The sequence below is a fragment of the Miniopterus schreibersii genome, assembly GCF_964146895.1.
Source record: "Miniopterus schreibersii genome assembly, chromosome: 9".
Classification (NCBI taxonomy): Eukaryota; Metazoa; Chordata; class Mammalia; order Chiroptera; family Miniopteridae; genus Miniopterus; species Miniopterus schreibersii.
The window spans coordinates 80,612,792-80,638,131 of record NC_138118.1 but is presented as its reverse complement, the minus strand read 5'-3'; the positions used below and the strand labels follow the sequence as shown (position 1 = coordinate 80,638,131).

Sequence of the window (25,340 nt, the reverse complement as noted above, 5' to 3'; positions counted from 1 at the left end):
AACCATCTGTTTTCTGGACTCATGGGGCACCCCTCTCCACTTCGTTATTAATCATTCATGCCGCACGTAGTGCAGCTCCCCAATAACAGCCCGATCACGGATTTATGGCATTCATAAAAATTATATTTAAAGGAATGTGATCCACCTAGATTTCATTAGATGTGTTTGTGTTGTACGAACGCTGAGAGGGGCTCACTGCTGCTTCCAGTAACATACCTCCTCCCAAAGCCGCTACATACGGTTTTAAAGAAACTACATCTGGCCATCAGGACTCAGGCCTAAAGGATCAGTAGTAATTTATGATACCACTGCCCTATTTTTTTGGGGGGTGGAGGTAAGTTTTTCATCATCCAGAAAGTCTCCAAGAAAATATATTTATTCACCTCTGCACTGATTCTGCTTTAAAAAACAAAACAAAACACTACACTAATTAGTTTGTTAATTCAATATAAATATTTGAGTTCCCTGGAAGACCCAGGAAAGGAATAAACATGGATCAGATATCATCTGTGCATTCAGAGGACAGAAACACGTACACAAATAATGACAAGACCGAACACGAGCTGGAACAGAGCTCGCCCTTGACAGTAACGCGTCTAATGGATACAGGGGAAGGTGGATTCCAAAAGCTTCCGACGTGAACATGTAACGAGCCACTGAATTATGCACAAGTTCTGAAGCTACTTTCTTTGAAATACTGTGTTAAGTAGTCTCTGGATCTGCTTTAATTATTTCAAATTCCTGAGTAGTAATCAATCCTCAATTAAGTATTTATTTTCTCCCGACATGCCTAGCACGGTTTTAGAAGCTATAGAAGAGTTGTAATTTTTTTTGGCTTAATCAAATAAAACTCATAGACACAGACAACAGTGTGGTGATCACCAGAGGGATAGGGGGGTGGGAGGAAGTAGAAGAGGGTACAGGGGGGATAAATGGTGACAGAAGGAGACTTGACTTGGGGTGGGGAACACACAGTACAATATACAGATGATATATACAGAATTGTGCACCTGAAACCTATATAATTTTATTAATCACCCCAATAAATTCAATTAAAGAGAAGCTATAGAAGATACAAAATAGTTTTAAAGCTTGATCTCTGTTCCAATTAGAGTTGATACAGTCCAGCTCATTTAGTAAATTACTCTATAGCTATATCAGCTGAGAACAATTATTTCTAACTTAGCTGGCCTCGTTAGATTTCTTTGCTTAGGAAATGATTCCAATAGAGCCATAGTTTGATTATTGAAATTTGAGTATACTTAAGATTACTACCAGATATCTGGGCCTTGCTCCAGTTGTGAAATTGCCACTCCAAAGGCTACACTTTTATCCATAAAGTAAACTATAATTTAGTGGTTATATTTCTGATTAACTTACATAGTATAACATGTATATAGTTCAAATGCGATAGTTTGCAGTCAATTACACTTAATTATTTTCTTTTTATCATAAACGTTTGAGTAAAAAAACTCAGGTTTTATACAGTTAGATGTCTGACATGAGAATTTCTGCCTATTTCAATTTCTAATGCCAAGACAGACATAACCATTATTGACTTTAAAAGTACTTATTGCATCTCTGTGTGCTGCACTATACATATTGAGCACAAAATACAACCAGCTCTGCTTAGATTTAAAAGTATGAAAGGACTTCATGGAGCTCATCATATAACAGGAAGGAATCGCTGACTCTCATAAAGCAATGGTGAACAAATTCTATAAAAACTGACCAGGTGACCTAACGTTCCCCTGCAGCTTGACCAAACTTCAGCCAGGTTTCTTCCTGACCGTAAGCCCCTGACCTCCCTTTCCTTGGAACATTAACTTACAAACCTTGCAACTGTGAATTCTTTCTCTGCCCCTCTGTGAGATGTCAATCTTCTCCCAGCCTTTCGCGAGGGTTGCAGCCCAGGAAATGGCTTTTTCAGGAGCCTGGGAACCGTCTCTTTGGAACATAAGCATTGAAGGAGAGCGCACCCTATGTCCCGGTCTCTGGGGAAGGCAGAAGCCTCATTTCCAAGGTGGAGATTAGGCAACACAGATGGCCTAAGCTCAAGAGAAACATGTGCACGCGCAGGAATAACTCGGTGTGTTCTCACACCCCAGATCCCAGGACCAACCTGCCTCTGCCTCTCCTCCTCAGGGTAGGCCGGTACTTTTCCACTCGCTCAGCCCAGAACTTACAATCTCTCTCAACTTTCCTTTCAGGGGAATTCAGTTCAGTTTCTCTCTCCTATTGCAATAGTCTTGAATAATGTCTTGTTTAACTTCGGTGCAAATTTTACTTGGACATAAAATTTTGAGGAGTTTCAGACCCAGGATGACAGCCAGAAGAGTGAGAGGAGCCCCGGCGGAGGAGAGGACAGCCTCAGTCCTTGGATCCCAGGGGAGCACTTCCTTCCTAACGGAAGGGATCGAGGTGCAAGCTGACAGGGGGCCACGAGCCAGCCGGGCCCAGGGAAGACAGCGCCGATCTAGAGACGGAGCAGCGCTAGGGATGCACCAGCACCCTCCAGCCTCCCCACTGCCAGCACCCTCCAGCCTCCCCACTGCCAGCACCCTCCAGCCTCCCCACTGCCAGCACCCTCCAGCCTCCCCACTGCCAGCACCCTCCAGCCTCCCCACTGCCAGCACCCTCCAGCCTCCCTACTGTGAGCACTGTGCTCCAGGAAGCTGGTCTGTGCCTTGCAGGGTGTTGAGCAGCAGATAATTTACCCACAAATGCAGGTAGCACTCCCCCCCCTCCAGTTTCAGAAAATGCATCCAGACGTTGCCAAATGTCACCTGGGGGGCAACACTGCCCTGTGTGAGCACAACCGGGATAGATGGAAATACAGCCTATATTTGTAAGTACACGGCTATTGTGCTCCTCCGATGGTTCGGATTTCCATCCTGGACTGTTTGTGCCCCACAGACCCTGATAGTCTAAGTGATCTATTTTTTGTAAGTAACACAGAGGCCCATGGCACACACCCATGGGAAAGGAAACCGTTACTTAATTGGAGTTCATCACCCAACTGGTCCAGTCAAGAAGGACTGAGCCTCCGGGGATCCCATTTACTCGATGCTGAGCTCGGGGATTCAGGCGATGGGCTGACTAAAGCTACTCAACAGCACAGGACGAGCCTGACGCACCGTCGGGCCCACAGCGTCCCACATATTTCCACACTCGAGAATGTTTCTGGGAATATGTGTGCACGCTTGCAGAAAAAGGGAGTTTATAGTTGTCAAAACGTTTCAAAGTTTTTTATAAATACTTGTCACCACTCGTTCTGAGTCACCTGTTTTCACTTTACAGGTGGTCAGGCTCTGACCTCATAAGGTGTCGACTTAGGGTCTTTCCCTAGGAGGATGTTTTTTAAATCAGAAAGTCTGCTGAGTATCGAGCTTCCTAACAGTGGCTTTACTTGGCCTACCATCTTTGTTCACCAGCACGGCTCAGAAAAATCTCAATGCCAAAAAGGTTTTCTCTGCCAGTATTTAATCTTCTTTCCCTGAAACACTGGTTTAACATTCAGTTGCTCACTGTCAGATAAGCAAAACTTAACATATCTATAAAACAGTTCTGTACCGCGTTAACAGACTCATATACATTTCTGAATGATGACAACATTGCAGTCAAAGGAAGAGCACAGGACCTCAAGTATTTGTCATTCGAATTTTGCTAAAGTGGCTTTTAAAATTGTTGCTAAGTGCAGTTTACAATAACGTTTCACTCTGAGTAACAGCCTAACTTTTGTTGGAAATTAACGTCGATGTCACTAAAGTTGGCTGTACTGCTGACTGTGAAACAGCATCGCTAATTTAACAACAAAAAAGGGGAATGCAAGCGCAAATAACGTGAAAATGCCTGATCTCAGCTAGCGGGACTAAAAATAAGCCCGCCACAAATACCACCGGGCCCGCAGCGCCCAGGTGAGGGGGCCTCTGACTCCCCCGCACATGCATTTGCGGCCTTTTCAGGTGCAGACCATGGGAGGGTGCATTCCAGGCCCGGCAGGCCCCTTCCACTTAGGAAAATGATGGGCTTTTTCTTTTTTAATGTTTCCAGTGTTTTGAAATAAAAATTGTGTTTCCTGCTGGTTCTATATAAATGGTTTGCTGTACTTTTTTGGGGGGGGGAACAGACGGTGAGATAAGTGGGATGCATGTGGCAGAAAGAGCGGTGCAAGGGGCCTGTGCTTCATTTCTCAGGGCAAATGAAAGTCCACGTCTGCTCCACTGGCCCCCAAATCGCCTCATGGCCAGGCGGGAACTGTGTGTCCTCTCCCACGTCATAGGAAAGGAAGTGTCCTCGCAGCAAACTCAGGCTACAGAGCAGGTTCCCGGCGCCTGCTCTCGAGTGACAGCCCTGGAGCCCCATCCCGAAGGTGATCGTGAAGACGGAGTTTATATGTGTGATGATTGGGAACAGCGTGGAAAATGGATAAAAGGAGAACACACATTATCACAATTGTGTTCCTCGGCAATTCATGGCAGAAAAAATTTCATATGCCCCAAAAAAATGAAAACCCACTTAATCTCTAAATAGAGAAGGGCAGAGGAATATGTCTCACCTGTCACAGTGGAAAAGACCTTTGAAATCGCACTGAATGACGCGGAGAAGGCGGGAGATGGGCATTTTGCTCCGGCCGCTGCTGTCATCTACACAGACTTCCTGACTCAGGGACACTCTTTCTAATAAATGCCAAGAAAATAGCGATTTAGGCAACAATATTTATAAGAGATGACTGGGGTAGCATTATTAGCCGCAGGGTATTGAAATGCATTTTGGTTTATTTTTTTATAGCATTATTATTCAGCCATTATATGAACACACTCATGCATTCAAAGTATATTTTGTAAGCCATGAGATTTTAATGACTGAAATTTAAGTGAAAAAGCCAAGTGAAGATCTATGATTCCATAGTTTAGAAAAGGAACTGGCTCAGATTTTACAAACAACAGTAACATAAGGAATAAAAAATGCACCTGAATGTTAGCGATATTTATATGTGGTAGATAAGAGGCGTTTTTAGGTTCTTGTGAATATTTTTATTTCCTAAAATTTAGAAAATGAATTTATTAGTTTTAAAAGTAAATACTTGATAAGAAAGTTAAACGTGTGTTTAAGTGAAAGTCTGTTTTGCACTAAGGAAAGTTATATGATCTCCAGGAGATGTTTCAAGGCGGGTTTAGGAAAGCCGGTTTCAAAGTCACTTGAGAAGTGAAGGCTGGACTCCAACGGGGTGAAACTGTTCTTTCCAAAGGAAAACAAAAAACACAAGAACCCCTGCTCACCTGTGCACCAGCTTTTGTTTGTTTGCTTGTTGTATCCCTAACATGTACCTGAGGAGTAAGTGGGGAGTCTCATCTCCTGGGACATTTCCACGTCTAAAATTGATATAGTTTTTCCCTCTGCGCCCAGTGCTGAGAGGCACAGCTCACAGAACAGACAGGAGAAAACAGGGGACTTGCTCTATGAGCACGGTCACCACCTACTGCGAACGACCCCCGAGCTGCACGCCCAAATTCAAAATTTATATTTTTGATCAAGGAACTGACAACTTGATTAGGTCTTTTCTCAATGTTGTTAAACAAGAACTGGAAGCTGACTAAGATGATACAAGGAACTGGGCTATGACATCAGACTTACCTGAGCCACTGGTCTTATCCAGGGTCGTTTTCCCAGTGGTTTCAAGAATGTTCTCAGGCACCGGGCAGGGGGATGTCCTGAGTCCTGGAGCTGCTCCCCAGACTCCTGGATCTGACATTTTCTGAAACAGATTCACATACAAGGTTTATAAGGGGGGCTGTGGTCAATCTGCTTACACAGAAATAGCCATTTGGTTCCTGCAGCACTTCCATTTCCATTCGGTCAGCACAGAGAGGTGATGGGACATGTTTGCAGAGAGCCCTGCCCGTGGACCCACGGGCTGCTGGTTTGTTGGCTGGAAGCAATTCTCTGGAAGCGGGAGTGTGTGGCTAATGGCAGTGTAAAGGAAGCCTGCTCCCGCCACCCGCGCCGGGCAGTCCCCGCGCCATCTGTCACGACGTCCAGGAGGGAACCTGCCTGGGCTGCCTGCCTTCTGCACTCCCAGGGCCCATCCAGCTCTGCAGAAAAAGTGCCTGGACTCTAGATTTTCCTGGAAAAGGAAAAAACTGTCTGACATGTCACATCATGGGAAAGGCTAGTTTTTGTCCAAAGAATCAGGGAAATTATACTTCTTCTCCGAAAATAAAGTTGTATTTATTTGTTAACGGTATAAGCTTTGCCACCATCTTATTTTTAAGGGCACATGGTAAAGACGCAAGTTTAAAGTCTGACATGAACCATGTTTACCATTTCAGGGCAACGTCCAAACTTAATCTGGACTCAATCAAACTTTTCTCTTCGCCGCAGCCCAGCAGCTTCCGATTTACAGAATTTACTATGCGAGCTCCTTCCTGAATAACCTTAGGGGCCCGTCACTGCAGCACCTCCGCTTAGAGATAAAACAGTCAGGGTTTGGAAAATCCTCTGCCCCGTCGTATGCCTAGGGGTCTTTGAAAGCAAAAACAGTTAGATTTGATGTTCTCTTTGCTGGAATAATGTATAAAAAGGGTCTCCCATACGTGCCCGGCCAGGGATCAAACCCACAACCTGGGTACGTGCCCTGACCCTGGGATTCGAACCCCTCGCCCGTCAGTGCCCAAGACGACACTCCAACCAATGAGCCGCACTGACCAGGGCAAGAGGCACATAAATAATTAACGTGAACCCCTGTCTACTCTGCCGTACCAACACTAGGCCACGATCAAAATACGTGCTCTGGTACCTTAATTTGAGAAACAGTTACACATTAAATTAAGTGATCTAGATTGCTGCCCACTTTAAACCACTTGTATTTATAATGTGTGTCACAAAAAATAAATTAAAAACTGTCTTAAAAAAAGGCAGATTCTCATTTTATGCTGCCGCTCATTGTCGCGTTTCAGATAAGGCTCTGAAAGAAAAATCTGCTGTCCACAGTTCTGAAGGATTCCGCTGCTTACCGATGAGAAGGAAGGATGTTTGTGTGCAGAATCACTCAGGGAAAGAGGCCGGCTTCTGGTCTCCTCAGATTAATCTCACAACAGTTATTTCCTTGGGCAGCCACCAAATACATAATATTAGCATAAAATCACAACTTGGCTTTTCACTTTTGCCAACATTAAGATTACGCTGCCATCTGATTCATGGCAACTCTAGCGGCATCCATCCTATTAAATATGTTTTAGACTCTAAAAAACGATATTCATCAGCTTTCTATGAACTCTTAATGTCATGTATATTCAGACACAGGGACATGTGGTCAAAATAGAAACTGCTTCATCTTACAGGAGCATGGGAGATTTAAATAGAATTTGTAGAATCTGCAACTACTTAGAAATTGGCTCTCGGAGTAAAACACAATCTTGAAAAGAAAATAAAAAAATATGGTCAGGGTTAAGAATTTAAACAGGCGTACCTTTTGGGATAAAAAGTTGATATGTGATTGAATTTGAGGGTAAAGTAACTTACGATGAGAGTGGACCTATATGTATTTATTTTATGCACCAAAAAAAAGATGCAGAGACTCGGTTAGGAGAGGTCTTCTGAGACCTGAGAGTGTCCTCACCTCTCCTAAAGCTATGAGGCGACTGCGTTTCCGTTCACACTTACACTTCAATGACAATAAAAGTGTAACGGACGCTTCCTATTTTGAATGGCATGATTATTGTCCAATGCACTGGTTATGATGGGAATGTTTAATGAGAGGCTCTAATTTTTAGAATAGCAAGATTTTAAGTAAGTTAGAAGCTATACATGGAGTCAGGAGATCCACTTGATCTAAACTATGCCCCCTTTTTCCCCCACCCGAGAAGCTGGTGCTATCACATGGAGGGATTCATTCACTGGGCAACTGAATAACATGTGTCTGGTGCCCCCCAGGCCCCCCTAGATCCTAGATCCTAGATTCTGTCCCCCGGACACAAGGGAAATGAACAGACATAGAGAACCGGGTTTCAAGCGCGGGCGGCGTAATAAAGCAAAGGACAGCAAGCAAGGGGAAGCGGAAGAAAAACCCGCGCGGTTTAACAAGGCGGCCGAGGGAGGCTCTGAGAGCCTGAGGCCTGAAAGGTGGCAGTCACGCCACCACCGGGACACTTCAGGGGAGAGCGGCAGGCGCGGCTCGGCGCTTTCTGCTCGGCGGTGGGGAGACGCAGGCCTGGGAGCGAGGGGTGAAACCCAGCGCCCAGAAAGGAGGGGGGAGAGGCAGAGAGGAGGGGGGGAGGCAGAGGGTTAGAAGCCGTCTTGCAAACAGGTCCTAGGAACAGCTCGCATTTTAAGATCTGAGGTCGCTTCCTGAGAAAAAGTTACAAAAGGAAGTGCGATATCTATTTTTAAATCATTTTCACTGAATCTCCATCATACTCATTTATATGATGTTGAATGAATTTTGACTTAAGGACCAGATCCGTAGCTACTTAATATGTGGAGACATAAAATAAACACATAGACTAACCACCTGTGTCTTTAAATGAAACAGAGGATTTCAAGAGAGGCCCGATCAAAGACAAAGACGTCAATGTGCTTTTATAAAGATTAATCGGTTGTTTTACACTGACTCAGGTAAGGAGAAAACCAAGTGCTACAGAAGGAGCTTCAGGCTAAAAAGCGGGTTGGAAGGTAAGCTGCCTGAGGGTGGGAAGCTGTTCCAAACCCTCGCCCCGCCTTTGGAGGTGCTGTCAAGTTTGGAGACAGGAATCACGTGGAATTAGGTGAATGCAAAGGATTCACCCTCGGCAGGGAAAGCACAAGCTCCTGTGCTGAGTCAATGGCTGTTCTAGAAAGTGCCAGCGTTTCTTAGTAATAAATATTTCCAAGTAAATGTACTTTGGAAATAATTAAACTATAAATTTGATATAAAGTGAATGGAGAGTTGGAGAGTTACAAGCTGTTGACTGCAATTCCAGAATGGGAGCGATCACCCCAAAGCCACCATCACTGACCTGATCCCACTCAATGAAATAGTGAAAGAACAGACTCAATATTGTATTTTGGTTCTAGAATCTCAGATGTAACTGCTATGAGTACAGCAAGTCCAACCACAACACGTATGAAAACAACTTTTCACTTTACACCTTGAAAAACTGGAATGAAAACACGCTGATGACCCACCTCCTAGTACAGACTTGGACTCCAAATGTCACGTCAGGACACGCCTGAGGGATGCACGGACTTGAGTGCTGTCTGTCGTACCTGTCACTGTTCTAGGATCAGATCTCAGCAGTTAGCCCAGATCACATATTACTGACCCAGTAAGATGTTAGGAAATACTTTGCATACATGCTATTCTAGAGCACCCTCTCTACTTCATACAATTTACTCATGATTCTTTTAAAAATCAGAATATTGCTTTAGTAACCAAGAAAGAGAAAGTCAAATTAATTGCCCAATTATAACGAGTTTTTCTCAGATGTTTTAATAAAAGTTCCTTATTTTTTAATATTTCATTTTTATCCCCATCTGTTGCTTTTATCCATTTGGTTCAGTCTATTGAACACCCAACTTTGTTAGAAAACAACAGTAAATGATAGCTCATGATAATCTGCATCTATTAAGAAGTCTCGTCTGTGCCAAAGCACTCTCCTGAATATATTGCCCAGGAATTCTTACCTAATCCACGCAGCTACAATGTGAGCTGGAGTCTTCTCTCCATTTAACAAAAGATGACAAATAATTTGCTAATGGTTAGAAAGATCAGTGAGCAAAGCTCCTAATTGCCATTCGAAGCTGCCTGTCTAGGAAACAGGGCAGGGAGGCTGGGTGGCAGGGTTGGTGGCTGTGTGCACCCTCCTCTCGCCAGCACACAGGTTGCTCTCAGTGGCCACGTGCAGTTTATTTGAGTCACGAATTAATTGCTTTGATGATGAATTAGCTAAATCCTAAGCTCATTACCATGTAATTATATTAAATTAATGGATTATAAAAATAAAAATGAGGCTTGTCATAGAAAATGCCTATAATTTATTTGGGTCAAAGATATCAGGGATCTTATTTCCATACATGAAGATTAATAAATAAAAATTAAATGATTATTAGAATAAATAAAATTAATGAGTAAGGATTAGACCCATTTTTCACTGTTTAGGTGGTTTGTTACCTAAATAATAAATATTTGGACCCTGAGCTACTGGAGACAATGGTTTCTTAGTGATCACCAGTGTTCCCCTTACAAACCCATCAATGATTAAGGGGTTCAAACATTTCTTGGTTTTAAAGAACCTCTCTTGAAAGGATTCTATAGAAACCATGAAAGGACGTCTTCACAAAATTAATGTCATTGAGGAATCCAAAACAGAGGTAATTGCACGTTTAATGTTTAAACCTACTTTCAACTGAAGGCCTTCTTAGCACCAGCTGGGTGTTACTAGGAAAGAGCTCTGACACCTGAGCCCATCACTGCGCGGCACACAGCAGCAATTCTACTCCATTAAAATGCCACTCCTAAGTCTTTTGAAGGCTGTTGAGTATAAAGAACCTCACTGTTAACCCTCATTCCATAAGACTGTATCACTCATTTCAGAAATAATAGTGTTTCAAAGGACTCGAAGCCTGCCTTGGTAGATGCCATTTAGCCAGGTTCATCCCTCCCGCATCTAACCATGTCCTTTATTTTGAAGCCAAAGGTCAAGGGATACATTGAGGGACAATACAATTATCACTACAACACGAAAGTATGTGGCATAATTTTGATTGTTATATTATCATCATTTTGAGTTTCCAAATGTCATCATGAAATCAACCTTTTTTAATATTCCCCCTGCTCCACGTAAAATAAAGTAAAATATTTTAATGAGTCTTATTTATTTCAATGTAGTAAAAATTATAGCACCACATATCACACGCAGAGCAGCAAAACAAGGTACTCAAGAGCAGGTCCAACTATGAATGTAAATGCAGAAATTTAAGAAAATTACAGCACAGCAATGTTAACATTATCAAATGCGGGAATGTTTTAGGCTTCATGCAGAGAAATAACCTAATGTATTGACTGTAATCAAATCAACTGCTACATCAATATGCTATGAAAACAGGTAAAATGTGGCCCGATCATAAAACATCTGAGTGGGACCCAAAAATATATTAAAGTTATATATTTGTCACATAACAGGAACCAAATAAACATATGCTAAATGAATAAGCGAGGCAGATGAATACATATATAGCTACCTTGCCCCGAGTCGCTGGACAATATTGGGTGTCATTCCAGGAAGTGAGGCCCAGTTGACCCCTAAGAGGCCGCCCAGGGGCCCTTTATTACCTTCGGGAATTTCCTGTGACTCAACGGTGAGCTCTGAAGACTGCCATCTGAATGCTTCAAGACACTAAGCGCACCAATCTCTCAGGGACCAAGGCCCATTAACCAAGACAGTGGGACTTCTTTTTAAGCAGCAGGATGCTGATGTGTTCCATCTAAACGAGACGTTTCGTCACGTAACCGATGCACTCTGTAGATTTTCTTACATCAAAGATTAATCATTAACCTCTCTGGACCTGGGTTTACACAGGGCAATATGCAGGAAACAACAAGCAGCAAGGAAATGCAATACCTTCTGATTTGTATCAATATGCACAATATTCATAACGTATGCAAATTAATGCTCAGCAAATGGGCAACTAAGTGGGGGAGACGCATGTCCTTCCTCCCCCCGCTCGCCCTCCTTTCCTCTCCCCGCCGCGTATTATTAGTCAATGGACCAAGTGTGGAGCTGGGGTGGGAGGAAGATTGAGCCAAACCCGAGGGCATGGCCCGAGGCCCGCACGCACGCCAGCTGACAGGCGTCCTTCCAGCCCGTCATCCGTGCCCCGGGCCGGCCCTGTGCGGGGCAGGGCGAGAAGGCAGAGGGTCCCCCCGCCAGGGTCCCACCCACCCCACTCCCGGGGTCTCAGCGAGATGTGCACCCTCCACGCTCACTCGGCATTACACCCGAAAGCCGAGACATGAAAACAACGCCAGGACCCACGGCGGGCGAACGGGTGAAAAACGTGACCGACACACAATGAACTATTACTCAGCCTCGGAGGAGAAGAGAATTCTGCCATTTTCAGCCATCTGGACAAACACGGAGGATGTGATGCTGAAGGAAATAAGCCAGTCCCCAAAGACAAACACCACATGAACTGCGTGTGTGTGTGTGTGTGTGTGTGTACTCTAAAAAGCGCTATGCTCACAAAAGCCCAGAACAGGATGGGTAGTTGCCAGGGGCTGAGAGGTGGGGACAGGGACGATGTTCCTCACAGGGGCAGAGTTTCATTATGGACACACACACACTGGCAACTATGTGCGGCGGTTAATATGTTAATTTGCTTGATATTATCATTTTCAAAACATCATGCTGTGCACGTTACATCTGTGTACTTTCACTTTACCAGTTATACCTCCATTAAGCTGGGGGGAAAAACTAAGGAAGGAAAAAGACATTACCAAAAATCGTCTGTTTTTAAAAAATAAATATTTCCAAAGAACTTGATTCTCCCCTCAAAGCCTTATGAAGACACACGTTTCTTTTATTTTTAATGCAGTTGTGGTTTCTTGTGGTCACACCCCAAGAGAGGGCGCAGGGATGCCAGAGCTACAAAGCCGGCCTCTGAATGCTCGGGACAAAACAAAAGCAAGGGGACAGCATGGCCGGCAGAGCACACAAAAGCAGCGATGGAACTGCCAATCGCCCGGACCTTAGGAAAACGCACCCACTGGAAATGAGATGAAAACGCATCCTCGGCGCCTGCGGGAAAGAGCCGTGCTCGGATTCGGTGCCCCGCTGGGAAGGGTGCTTCCTCCACGAGGTGGCGAGTGGAAGTGGGACCAGGGACGTGCGTTCAATGGGGGACGCGCTGCCGGATGGCGGCTTGGCCGAGGAAAGGGGAGCGTTGATTAAACTGTCATGCGATGGTTCGCATCCAGCAGAGTGCAGCTTCCAACCAACTTCGCGTCGAGGAAAAGGCCGTTCAGGTACGAGGCACGGTTCTGACATTCTCCAGGCTTCAGGTGACTCTGCAGGGTCCTCGGCTTCCTGCCATGGCTTTCAGTGATTAACCGCCCCCAGGAACAGAATCTTCCCACGAACAGAACTTGAGCTTCTCCAGAGTGAATTCTCTGAAATCTTAGTGCCAAACCCACTCCTCATAAAGCACAATTTTTAAGTAGATTAGAATTTAAAAAAAACAAAACTGTATTGATTTTAGAGAGAGAAAGAGGAAGGGAGAGGGAGAGAGAGAGAGAAACACCCATGAGAGAGACACATCAAAATCCAGGGGCGCCTCCTGCCCGCCCCCTGCTGGGGATGGAGCCTGCAGCCCGGGCATGTGCCCTGGCCGGGAATCGAACCGGTGACCTCCTGGTGCAGGGTCGATGCTCAACCACCACACTGGCCGGGCCTCATAGAGAGCATCTTACTTCTCAAACAAAACCTGACGTGTGTTCACCGACAGATGCGCCGTCAAGTTGAATTGCGATTTTGCACCTTTATCATGGCAGATAGGAGACGGGGGTGCTATCTGCTACCCAGAGGCAAGCACGTCCCCCGAGGCCCTGCTGCCCCCGCTCCTGGGGACAGAGCCAGGAGGCGCCCCCAGCTCTGGGCGCTGAGCCCGTGGCCTCCTTCTGGAAGGCTCTCTTTTGGAAACAGGCCCAAATGGCAGTGCCTTGGCGTCCACCACGGTTTCCTTCACCATTTCTTTTTCTCTGATGATTTTCTTCTCTTCATCACCTGAATGACTTTTGGTGCATTGTGAATGGTGCCAAATTTTATCTTCTTATTACAATTTTTTTTCCTAGTGCATCATTTCACGGTTCACTCTGTGTGAGCTGTTTTCTTTTTTCCCCCCTCAAGCACTTTGCTTTCCTTTAGAGCTGCCGTTTTCTAGTCTTAAGAACATTCTCACTTGCCCCTAAATTATACAATTTTCTGCTCATGTTATTATTTACAAAGGATTGAAATTTAAGTCTCTAACTTATTAAAATATAATATTTTATGGTGTCATGTATCTGGTAGACAATATTTTATTTGTTTTTTCCGGATGGACGGCCAATGGCACTACCCTCATTAAATGACCATCATTTATTAAACTCTCCTCCTATTCAGTTTAAGCAACACTTTGTCCCCTATTTTTCAATATTTAGATCCTTTTATGAACTTGTACTTATAATCTATAAATCATATCTCCTCCATATTCATACTGTCTTAACTATAGTAAACATGTAGTAAGTTGTAAATAGGTTGTTACATAGCAAGTTCCTACTCAATACTCATTTGGTTTTTGGAAAAAACTGTAGGCCGTTATGACAGAAGAAAGAAGCTGGCACATCACCACTCTCCCAAAACTCAACCACCACCGTGCACAACTGGGCAAAACTGGCAAAAGTAGCTGGGGAAACCACTAAAGGCAAACACTAAACGGGAAAAGTCTTTATTCATGAAAAGCTGTCAAAACATTGGACCAGACCCAGGGGAGACGGTGGCTTTTCTGGCTGGACCTGTTCTCAAGCCCAAGCCCACCCCCAGCGCGGCTGGTGCAGGGCTGACCAAGGGAACTTGGGGCCTCATTGTGTGTGTGCATGTGTGTGTGTGCGTGTGTGTGTGCACGCACACGTGTGTGCATGTGTGTGTGCGTGTATGCACCCTGCCCTGACCCATGGCAAAGGGCAAGGCATGAGCTGAATGGCGCTGTCAGTGAACAGCACTGGCAGGAGCCTTCAGCTCTGCCGTCCTCAGATGGCAGTGCCAGTGGGGCCATCAGTGGTCCCGCGACGTCACTCGCGGCGACAGCAGCAATGTGTGCGCTTGACGAGAGTGAGCCAAGCTCTGCGCTTCAGCCCTGGCTGACCCCGGGCTGCAGGCACCTGCGGGCAGAGCCGAGGGGACACCGTGGGTGCTCAACGCATTGGGTCACGACCTGCACAAGTCGCTGACTGACGACCGGGGACATGGACACAGAAGCAGCCCCAGGAGGCCAGGCCACAGTATCACAAAAAGCAGGAAGAAACTGAACAAGGCCATCGGCTACTGCAGACGCCGAAGTCGGTACAGCAAGTTATCTCGCATGTCCAGTTTTCAGCCAAGGACTGGGACACACAGAGAAACAGAAAATGTGATCGACGCTCAAGAGATAAAGCAGCCGAAACAAACGGTCCCTGAGTGGGCAGAGATGTTGAATGTAACGGAGGCCTCAAAGCAGAAATTATAACTATGGCCGAGAATGAAACGACGCCATGTCTGAGGAGTAGAGAAACGTGTGGCCAGTGAGGGGACCCGTGGGAACCCCAGGAAGGACACTGAGATACTTAAGGGGAACCCACTGGACATCCTGAAGGTGAAAAGTACTGTAACCGAAATGAACAGAGGCTGGCCCAACGGCATCACATCCAGGGCAGGAGAAAGAACCATCGAACTCAAAGGCGGGTCACTTTAATATTAGTTTCCGATCTGAAAACCGAAAGGAAAAAAATGCTTTCAAAACAGGAATAGAGCCTGGAAAACCTATGGAGTAACATGAAACCTGGCAACATACACATCATAGGATTCCCAGAAATAAAGAAGAAAAGCCATTGGAGCGAGAATGCCCTAGAACTCCCCGAATTTGATGATAAACGTTACTTTAGAGTCAAGAAGCTCAAAAAACTTAATGTGGGACAAAGAGCTACCTGCTTCTGCACACATCATAGTCAAATTGCTTTGAAAAGATAAAAACCTGAAAGCAGCAAGGGAAAATGACAGATCATGTTGGAGGAAACAGCCATGTGATTAATGACTAACTCTCATCAGAAACCACGAAAGCCAGAGGCAGCGAGATGCCTTTTTCAAAGCCCTTGGGAAAAAATCAAAACCTGTCAACCCAAATGTATATGCAATAAACCTACCATCACAAATGAAGGGAAACAAAGGCATTTGCAGATAAACTAAGACTACGGAATTTATTACCAGCAGATATGTCTTAAAATATATTAAAGGGAGTCTTTCGGTCTTAAAATACATGACATCAGATGATAACTCAGATCTGCAGGAAAAGTAAGGAGCTCTGTAAAAATGTGGGTCGGTGTAAATGAACTCAAATATGTATTTCTCTCTTCCCTCAAATAAAGAAAATATTATTGCCAAAGCCAACAACTATACCACAACACTGTTGGCTTTATTACAAACATAAATGAAACGTACATGAAAATCCCAGCGCAGCAGAAATAAAAGGGACTCCGTGCTGGAGAAATGGTGCTACCTGTGTCCAGAACTAACTAGGTATTAACCGGATGATGATCACGATAAGGTGACTATTGTAATCTCTAGAACCACCACCAAGAAAATAACTTTTTAAAGGTGTTAAAAAGCAACAGAGGAATTAAAATCTCACAATCGAAATTTCTCGTTTTAATTACAAAACAAGTTAGTAAAAAAGAAAACAGAGGAACCACCAAAAAAAAAAGATCCATACAGAAAACAAAGAGCAAAAATGCAGAGGTTAATCCAACCAATACTAACACTAGGTGTGGGTGGATTAAAGCTCTATTAAAAAGACAGAGCTTGTTAGGCTGGATTGAGGAACAGGAGCCAAGGAGAGTCCCTCTGCAGACGTTCACGGTAGATTCGTAAACGCGGCTGGGTTGAAGGGACAAGGGTGGGAAGGTTGCCTCAGGCAGCCAGGACCCAGAGAGGAGCTGGAGTGGCTACGCTAACGTCAGCCTACAAAACAAAGGACATTCTAGAGGCAGAGGGACACTTCACGGTGGCAAAAGGATCCGTACATCGGGAGACTACGATGCCATCAGTGTGTATGAACCTAACAACCCAGCCACAAGCGACAAGAGAAATCTAAGAGAACTGGAAGCAAACCTAAAGGTGACAGAGACGCCAATGCCACTCTATCAAAATACATATTTTTAAATCGAGGCAGAAAATTAGTAAGATTATGTAAGATTTGACCAACAGTATCTGCCAAATTGACCTAACTGATGTGTATAAACTATTCTACCAGGTAAGCGAAGACCTTACACTCTTTTCACATATACATGCGTCCTTCAGGATACATTTTGGGCTAGGCCATAAATAAAACGTCAACAATTTTAAAAACTGAAATTATTCAAAATGCTGAATTAGACGTTAGTAATAAACAACACTGTGAAATTCCTAAATAATTGAAGATCCCGCTTCTAAATAACACATGCATCAAAAAAGAAATTACAAATTTAAGAATATTTGTAACTTAATAAAAGCACAACGTAAAAGATTTTATGGATAAATCAGCTCTTGGAGGGAAATATATAATTTTAAATGCCTATTCTGGGAAAAACAATCTAATGTTCACCTTAAAAAACTAGAAAAAAACCCCACCCAATTAAGCCCAAATTAAACAGAAAAAAAAAAAGATAATAAAAAATGGACAGAAATTAATTAAATCGAAACAGGAAAACACTGAAGATCAATGAAACCAAATGCTGATTCCTTGATATTATCAATGAAATTGACAAAACTGGTTCTGCTGACCACATGTCCCTGACTGTGACCTTGACCAAACTTCAGTCGGGCCCCACACAGTGTCCAAGGTCGCCCCTGACACTTCAGTCACCCCTGCCTGCGGATCTCATGGCCTGCGAGGCAGACCAGCCTGCACCTGCCTGCAGAGCCTTCTGTTCTGGGCCCCACACAAAACTGGCTCTTTTCAAGTCACTTAGTAACTGAGCCAGGTGGCAAACCCCAAGGAGGACGTCTGACAGGACACGAGGCCCTGTGCTGGGTGGCTGTAGGAGGGGCAGGTGGAAGGACCCATCGTTCACCTGAGAAGGGACACCTGAGAAGGGACGCCACACACCGCTCAGGCATTTCTTGAGTAAGATGCAGTCACAAAAGGCAAACCGAGGGTACATTTCTTTATGGAAGACAGGAGGGAGCTCTCCGATTTAATTAACACCAACGGGCTGATTCAGACATCGAGGAGATATATTTCCAGGGGGCCAGATGGTGGGGGGAGGCCGGCGGAGGGGTGAGAGGCGGGTCTTCAGGCGCCCGCTCCCCAGGCGCAGAGCCCTGCAGCCGGGGCCTCGGGGCCGAGCGAGCGGAGCTCCGAGGGGGCTGCAGCCTGCGTGGGCTCAGCGGCTCTGCTCCGCCACGGAAACGGAAACGCCTTCCTGGGGTATTGCTGCAGCGGGAAAACAAGTGAGCTGCGCTCAGTAATTTCAGCGGCAGGGCCCTTTCTTACATAAGCCTCTCGCTGATGCTCAGAACCGAGTGCCGGGGACACCAGGCTGCTCCCAGGAGCCACCCGAGCCCAGGCGGGCCTTCAGCACACCTCCCTGGACGCGTGGACGCCTCCGCAAGCTCCCTTGTCCCGCCTCCTTTGCTTTCCCATTAGTCTATGCCTTGTTGCTACATGACAATTTTTATTTTTTCCCCTTAGGTGCAAACACCAAACATTAATAACACTAGAGTTTTTAAAAAACACCTTATTTTTTTGTTTGACAATGTCCAACATATTTAGTAAATTTAAGTGACTCCTAAATTTAAAAGAAAGACATACATTAACCAGAAACTATTATAAATAGGTGAATTAGTATAACTTTCCCCTTCTCAGGACAGTGACATTTTTTAGGGATGAAGGCTAATTTTTGCAGACTTCAGTTTCCTGTAGTTGGTGTGAGGCCTAAGCGCTTTGTTTGAGCCTAGTCATGTTTGGGTTGCAATTGTTTACTTTCCCATCTTTTCCCCTCTGACTAGGGAGCCAGTGTCGCCTGCGTTCCTGCAGCCTCTGCTAGCCGGCGAGTCCCAGGAAGGCAGGCGGTGTAATTACGCACTTCTTGTACCCGAGAAGCTAGCACATCTCCTGGAATAAAGTAGGTGCTCAATCAATATGTTCCAATAAAGTTGAAGCCCACAAAGGACGCTTTCCTTTTCTCCATAAAAATAAAGCTGGTAATTCTGCAGACAGATTTCCAGAATGTCTTATTTTTCACGCGTGTGGCAGTCGCTGCAGATGTCCCAGAAACACTCTTCTCCACAGACGAGGAAAGAGCTTACAGCTCTTGTTATATAAAGAACTCTGCCACAGAAGTTGAAAATAGACTGGTTTCCTTCCACTCTCGGGGCTTGCTCCAGGCACAGGAGCACCGGTTTTAAAATAAAACGCAATTAGCGGTTTCCATCAGGCGATCCCGTTTGGCTCTCGGGTGCGAGCTGATGCCCGGCGACAGCGCCCGTCCTCCCAGGGCTCGTCTAACGACCCCGAGTAGGCGGCTCTGCGCGGGAAGCGGGCGGGGATGTAACTGCGCTCGTGTTAAAACACGCTGTCCCTTCCCACGGTGCGCCCGGGGAATCAGGAAACTCTCCGGCTGCGGGAGGGCTTGGAAAGAGCGTGTGACATCTCTACAGCCGGCCATAATTTCATGCTCTGCCACCTCTGATCAGAGTGCCACCTCGTATGAAGGCAAGGAGACAGCAGACGCTGCTGTGAAATCCACCGGGTCGCTCACTCACCTGGGCCCGGAGGAAAAAGCCACATGCAGGACCGATGCTCCCCCGCGCGGTTCACAGGCCGAGGGAACTCAGTTATTAGAAAGTTTCCACGGCAAACTTTCAGCGATCCCTCGCATTATTTCATAATTGGGAGCTATCACTAGTAACCTCACAGTGTGACAACTGCAGAGAAAGCGTCAATTTCATGGACAAATACAATCCGTTTATATGCTGGAGGCTGGCCGTCAGCCACGAGACAATCCGGAGCCCGTGATCAATGGCACACAGGTCAGCATCCTCCAAGGCACCGCTGCGGCCTGACAGTCCAACGCCTGAGGACCAGGCAGTCCGCCTGGCTCCTTCCTGCTCAGAAGCAGTTCTCACTGGGAAACGGTCAAGGGCGAGCTGATCTGCCACCTATCTTAGCACCTTCGGGTCCATATCAGGACCCCACAGCCCAGGGGGCTCAGGAACAACCCATTGCTTTCTCACAGTTCCTGAGGCTGGAGGCCTAAGGTCAGGGTGCCCTTAGGGTGACCTATGGGTCCCTGCCAGGTTGCAGGCTTTTCCCCGTGTCCTCAGGTGGCAGAAGGGGCTGGGGTCTCATCTATAAGAAGAACCCTGATCCCATCATGAGGGCTCTGCTCTAATGACCTGAGCACCTCCCAGGCCACACTGCCCCTCCCATTGGACACTAGAATTTCAACACATGAATTTCAGGGACACAGCCATTGGGACCATCGCACAGCCTTATGACTGTTGTAAATCTGAAAGCATCTTAGTTTCCAGCTGCCTCAACATCCCCCCACACAGGCTGTGAACCCCTCTCCCGGGTGACCAGGTGCACTGGTAGGAGAACGCTGGCCCCTGCGACAGGTTCACCTTCTTGCTCTCCCCTGACCGTGACCCAGTGACTGAAACTCACCAACGAAATCCCTCGAACTTAGTCGCTGAGTACCCACCTTGAGCCCCACCTGCCCACCGGTCCCGGTTCTCTCTTGGGTGGGCCGGCTCCCTTGTGCTCCCCTCATGTGGCCCCGTCATGACTGTCTCTCTGGGACCTGTGAGTATAATAAACTTAGTTTGCTTGCCCCTCTCCTGCGTCCCCTCTTGTGCTCACCATCTCATGAAAGAATATAAAACATTGACAGCAGCAGCTTAGAGGTTTTTCAAATAGAGTTGGAAGCAACCTATGGATAAGCAATCTACTGAGACAGTTTTATTTTATTTTATTTTTGTGTCTTGCTTTCACTAAGTTTACTGAGACAATTTTATAGATGAAGAATTTAAAACCCAGAGAGATCATAGTCTCCAAGCTCATGCTTGGTAGAGTCAATGTTGATTCTCAGATTTTTCTATAAAGAACCGAGTTTACTTTTCTATAAACACATCTGCTGCCTCCCCAAATATCTGATGTCCCTGTGCCTTCTAAGAATTTTTACAACAGGTTAGTTCTATAAACTAACATAGTAAATGCCAATAATGATTGGTAAGATTATCCACACTTATTAATAAAACTCTGGGTTAGTTAATCTTCTGAAACAAGCAAATGGAATAAATTACGTTAGCATCCCTACCCGAACAGTTAACACATGCAAACCAACACAACAATTGTGTATGTAACTGTAACGGGCAAGGGGTTCTTCACCTGTATTTCTTGGCATCTATTATGTATAACTAGCGACCCTATTGCTTAGTGTTCTAAACAAAAAACCCAGCCAAACATGTCCTATGTCATGACTGTGTGGGTGAGGGATCTGGGCAGGGCTCAGATGGGTGGCACTTCTCTGCAGGGCGTGTACTGGGGCAGTTCTATGGTGCTCAGCTGGACGGGGGAATGTGGGTCTGAGATAACCTCCCGGATTCCTGTTTCCTCGGCAGGGAAGGCTGGGGGCTGGGCCCAGCCGGGCCACTTTCCCCATGTGGCCTCGGAGCCTCTCTAGGAGGGCTCTTGACAGGGTCGCGGGGCTTCCTCCATGCACCCTTGGGCTCCTGGAGACCCTGCCTGTCCTCCTGTGCTCTGTTAATGTAACCGACACTGTGACCCCCAATCTTTGATTTAGGGTTTCTACCTTTCCTGCATAGGCATTTATGTGCGTCTTAGGACATTCTAAGTTAGCTGTGTTGAAATGTTACTAACGTGTTCCTTTTTATTTTACGTTTATAAATTCTCAGATCCTTTCGTTTCATTTAAACTTCCTGCTTACCACTTGTGGTTTTACTGTCTCTTGCTACATTGCTTGGGACCAGTGCATAGTTTGAAGTGGTTTTGTGAATAAACTATAGATAGTATGGCCACATCTTACCAGAACAAAATTGACAGGAAAGTACTGTTTGTCCCCAGCTGTCCAATGCTGCAGGTATTGCCAGCCTCTAAGTAACCCCTGGCAGGTAACACACCCTATTTAATTGTTGCAATGGTAACAATTAATATTAAGTAAAATTAGTTGGCTTTTTACAGATGAAAAAATGTAACTTAGACTGGGAAAATGGTAGCCAAACCCAGAAAAGTATGCCTCCAAAACCCTATTTTTTATGCTTTTATGGCATTGGGGAAACACCTTGGTTGGGCATGTCTATGTGCTTCAGTCCCCAGTTCACCATAAGCCATTGAACAGGTATGAGCACTTGAAAAGGTCGCAGGACTCCGTTACCACGTGACATGTAAACTGGTTTAAAACTGAAGAAGCGTACGTGTATCTGGATAGTAAGTGAAATAGGTCAACTACTGCCAACAATCAAGTTTCGACTGTAGGTACACTTTTCAAATGGATGGATGGACAGTTTTTAATCTAATGGATATGTAGCAAAATATCCAGCTAGATATTTTATTCCTGAAACTCAAACTCAGAAGTCAGAGAGATGCTGCTGGGCTATTTCTCAGACAGACGAGAACCCTGGAAGCAACTACAGCCAAAATCGCATTTTCCCACATAGACGGATGTGAATCCACCTGAGATACTAGTAAAGCAGCCAGGTGATTATCAAGGCTAATCGGGATTTCTAAGGACTCGGATAAATTTGAGACTTTAATAGGATTAAATTCTCTGCCAGTCAAGCCATTGATATTTGCATATTAAACCAGTTGGGTTTAGAAATTGGAATGGCTCTCCTAAGCCCAGCCGTGTGCCAGTAACAGCTAGAAACTACTTTTTCTTGACTCGTTTCTGAAAGAATAAATAGGAGAGAGAGAGAGAAAAAAAGTCTTCCTCTAGGCAATTGCTTTGAAATCTCACAATTAGATGAGACTCAGCCTAATAGGAGATCAGAGAGAGGGAGGGAGAGAAAGTCATTTCAAGGGTGAATTAATGAAAATTCAAAACTTAGGAACAGTAGGAGATTATTTTATGAAACTTACCATTTAAAAAAAACCTCCAGTGTTGAACAAAAATCACACGAGGTGCATTTACGTAGAAGGAAATGTTACGTTTTCTCCTAAAGAAAAGGAAAGAGGGATGTGATAAGACATTACCTACAAGTGCATACTACTGAACGAAGATTGCATATCTTGTAAAAAAATATGACCACTTGATAGCAACAAGGCGGCATTCGGTATTGGGGAGCCACTTCCTCATAGCCAACCAGTTAAATTTCAGTAGCGCAGAATCAATGACGACCATTTTACAACTTAAAAATATTTAATTAAAAAAATTCATTGCACATTTCCTATAAACAAGGCCACTTTGTAAATCAGGGATCCAGCAATAGATATTAATAGATCGGACTCAGTACCTTCTAATTTATAAAAGCACTTTCATGCATATCTGACTCTCAGAAGGACCTTGTGAGGTGGCTGGGCAGAAAATCCTGTTTGCTTTGGAAGTACACCCAGTTTTAAAGGGTGGAGCCCGGATTAGCACACCTGTTCTGAATCTCAATTTCACCCTCTTTCCCAGCATCACAGCTCCCCCAAAGAACATCCCCAAAGAATAAAATTTTATAGCTGGAGAAACTAAGTCCTAGAGAATCTTGTATGTCAAGTCTTTCCAACTCCACTATCTTAGCCCCTGTCTTCAACATAACCCTCTCTTCTCCAACTAAAATCCTCTCTAAACACGTCTACATCAAGATAAGTTGGTAATTAGGTTGAAAAGCATCGGTATGAAGAATTACACCATTTATATCAAAGATGTAAAAGGGTGTATATATACATGCTGGGAATTACTTTTAACTAAAGTACAGTGTTCCTTATTTTATTGATTTGCATAAAACAGCAGACCCCCTTTTTAAATTTATCTTTATTGTTGAAAGTATTACAGATGTCCCCTTGACTTCCCCCACTGATCCCCTCCACCCCGCATCACAGGCCTTCTCCACACTGTTGACTTTTGAAGAGGTGGAACACAGATAAATCTCTGCATTGCTTTAGTGGGGAGAGCCCTAGACATCAAGTATTAGAGGGAAGCACAACATCTCTTTCAAATAATAAAAATAGAAAAGCACTGCCTAGGCCACAAGGCAAAGGCCAGAGGAAGAGTTTGGGCGGAACAGCGTGGCTCCATTTCTCCCAGGTAGAAGACCTTGTCTATGACAAGTGAGTCTAACTTACAAATAATGTGGTAAAAATGTATGAGGCCCAGGTCTGCTGTACTAACGAGCACACAGAGGTAGATACATGTAATTTTCATGCAGAAGGAATACATTAACATTTTAAAACAGTGAGCGTGAGCAGGGGTAGAGGCGTTATAATCGCTTGTGCAGAATGGATGAATTCCGACGTCAGAGGACTTCTGCTGTGCATGTGCTACGCTCTGTGGGACTCCCTAACCCTGCGTTGCTCCCTGATGCCCCGGGGTTTTGTTGGTCTGAGTCACCTGCCTGGTAATGACAGGTCCCGAGAAATCTTTGCCGAGTGAATACATGACAGGGAAATACGAGAGTGGTGTAGGATAGGAGAGGATCCTGTGGCCAAGGCAACCCTCGGGGAAGGAGAAGGGAATGAAGCTTGCGCTGGCGGCAGAGATGCCTGAGTAAGGCAGTGAGGCAGGAAGGCTCCTGGTGTGTTCGGAAGACCGTGACGAGATCGACCTGACTTGAGCAGAGGTTTTCAGAGGAGAGCATAAGGAGACACGGCAGAGGAATTAATAGGGAGCCAGGCTACCAGGGCTCTGAAAGTCAGTCTGAATAACTCTGGTCGCATTCTGCAGAATTAGAAGTAACATAGGAGGCAAAAAAGATAAACCTCCCAATTTTGGTAAAATGATAGAGAGTAAAATGTTTAAGGGATGGCTGAGTATTGTACCACAGTGTAATTCCTCTTCTTCCCTTATGCATCTTTAAATAATCATGCATCTTTGAATCAATGGCATCGTAGATTTGATGAATGAAGCATGTTCCAGGAAAGGAGCTGAGAGGCTGTAGGTATCACTCCCCCATCTCTTCACATCTAGTCTCTACTATGGTCTATACTGTCGCATGCTTCAGATGGATAAATTGAACCACACCTGCTATGTCCATTTTCATAATCCTACATATAGTAAGCAAATAGCAATCTCACGAGAACCCGTATCTGCCTAATTTCGAGACTTGCTCTGATGTATGGTGCAGTGGATCCCAAACTTCAGTGAGAGTAACCATCACCCAGGGAGCTTGGTAAATATTTAGATCTCTGGACTAATCCCCAAGATACTCTGCCTGAAGAAATATACTACAGAGTTGGAAATATGCAGTTTGCAAATATCTAAATTGATTTTTTAGCAGGAGTTTTGCATAGCTAATACTCTTCTTTATTGGCTAATGGCGAAACATAAAAAAGGAACATAGATTACTGGGGGCACACAATTAATAACAGACAAAAGTGAGGCAAATTGGAATCTAGTTCTCCAAGTCCCCTTGGCAATTATACAAGATAAG

General features: G+C 45.0%; 1 protein-coding gene across 2 annotated transcripts in view; it reads right to left on the bottom strand.

The window, feature by feature from the left end:
• Positions 1 to 3,470: 3,470 nt before the first annotated feature.
• LOC308561856 (uncharacterized protein) overlaps positions 3,471 to 25,340 on the bottom strand; it is a 54,992-nt gene continuing 33,122 nt past the window's right edge. Inside the window, exons 3-6 of one of the 2 annotated variants that reach the window (XR_013999561.1) lie at positions 22,846 to 22,922; positions 5,638 to 5,758; positions 4,559 to 4,679; positions 3,471 to 4,353 (exon numbers count right to left, since the gene is read on the bottom strand). Coding sequence is in view for 1 of the 2 variants with exons in the window: in XM_081147387.1 (XP_081003513.1) it covers positions 4,308 to 4,353; positions 4,559 to 4,679; positions 5,638 to 5,758 (288 nt within the window). In the remaining variant the exon portion in view is untranslated. The remainder of the gene's footprint in view (positions 4,354 to 4,558; positions 4,680 to 5,637; positions 5,759 to 22,845; positions 22,923 to 25,340) is intronic. The other variant, XM_081147387.1, reaches the window with a different exon arrangement.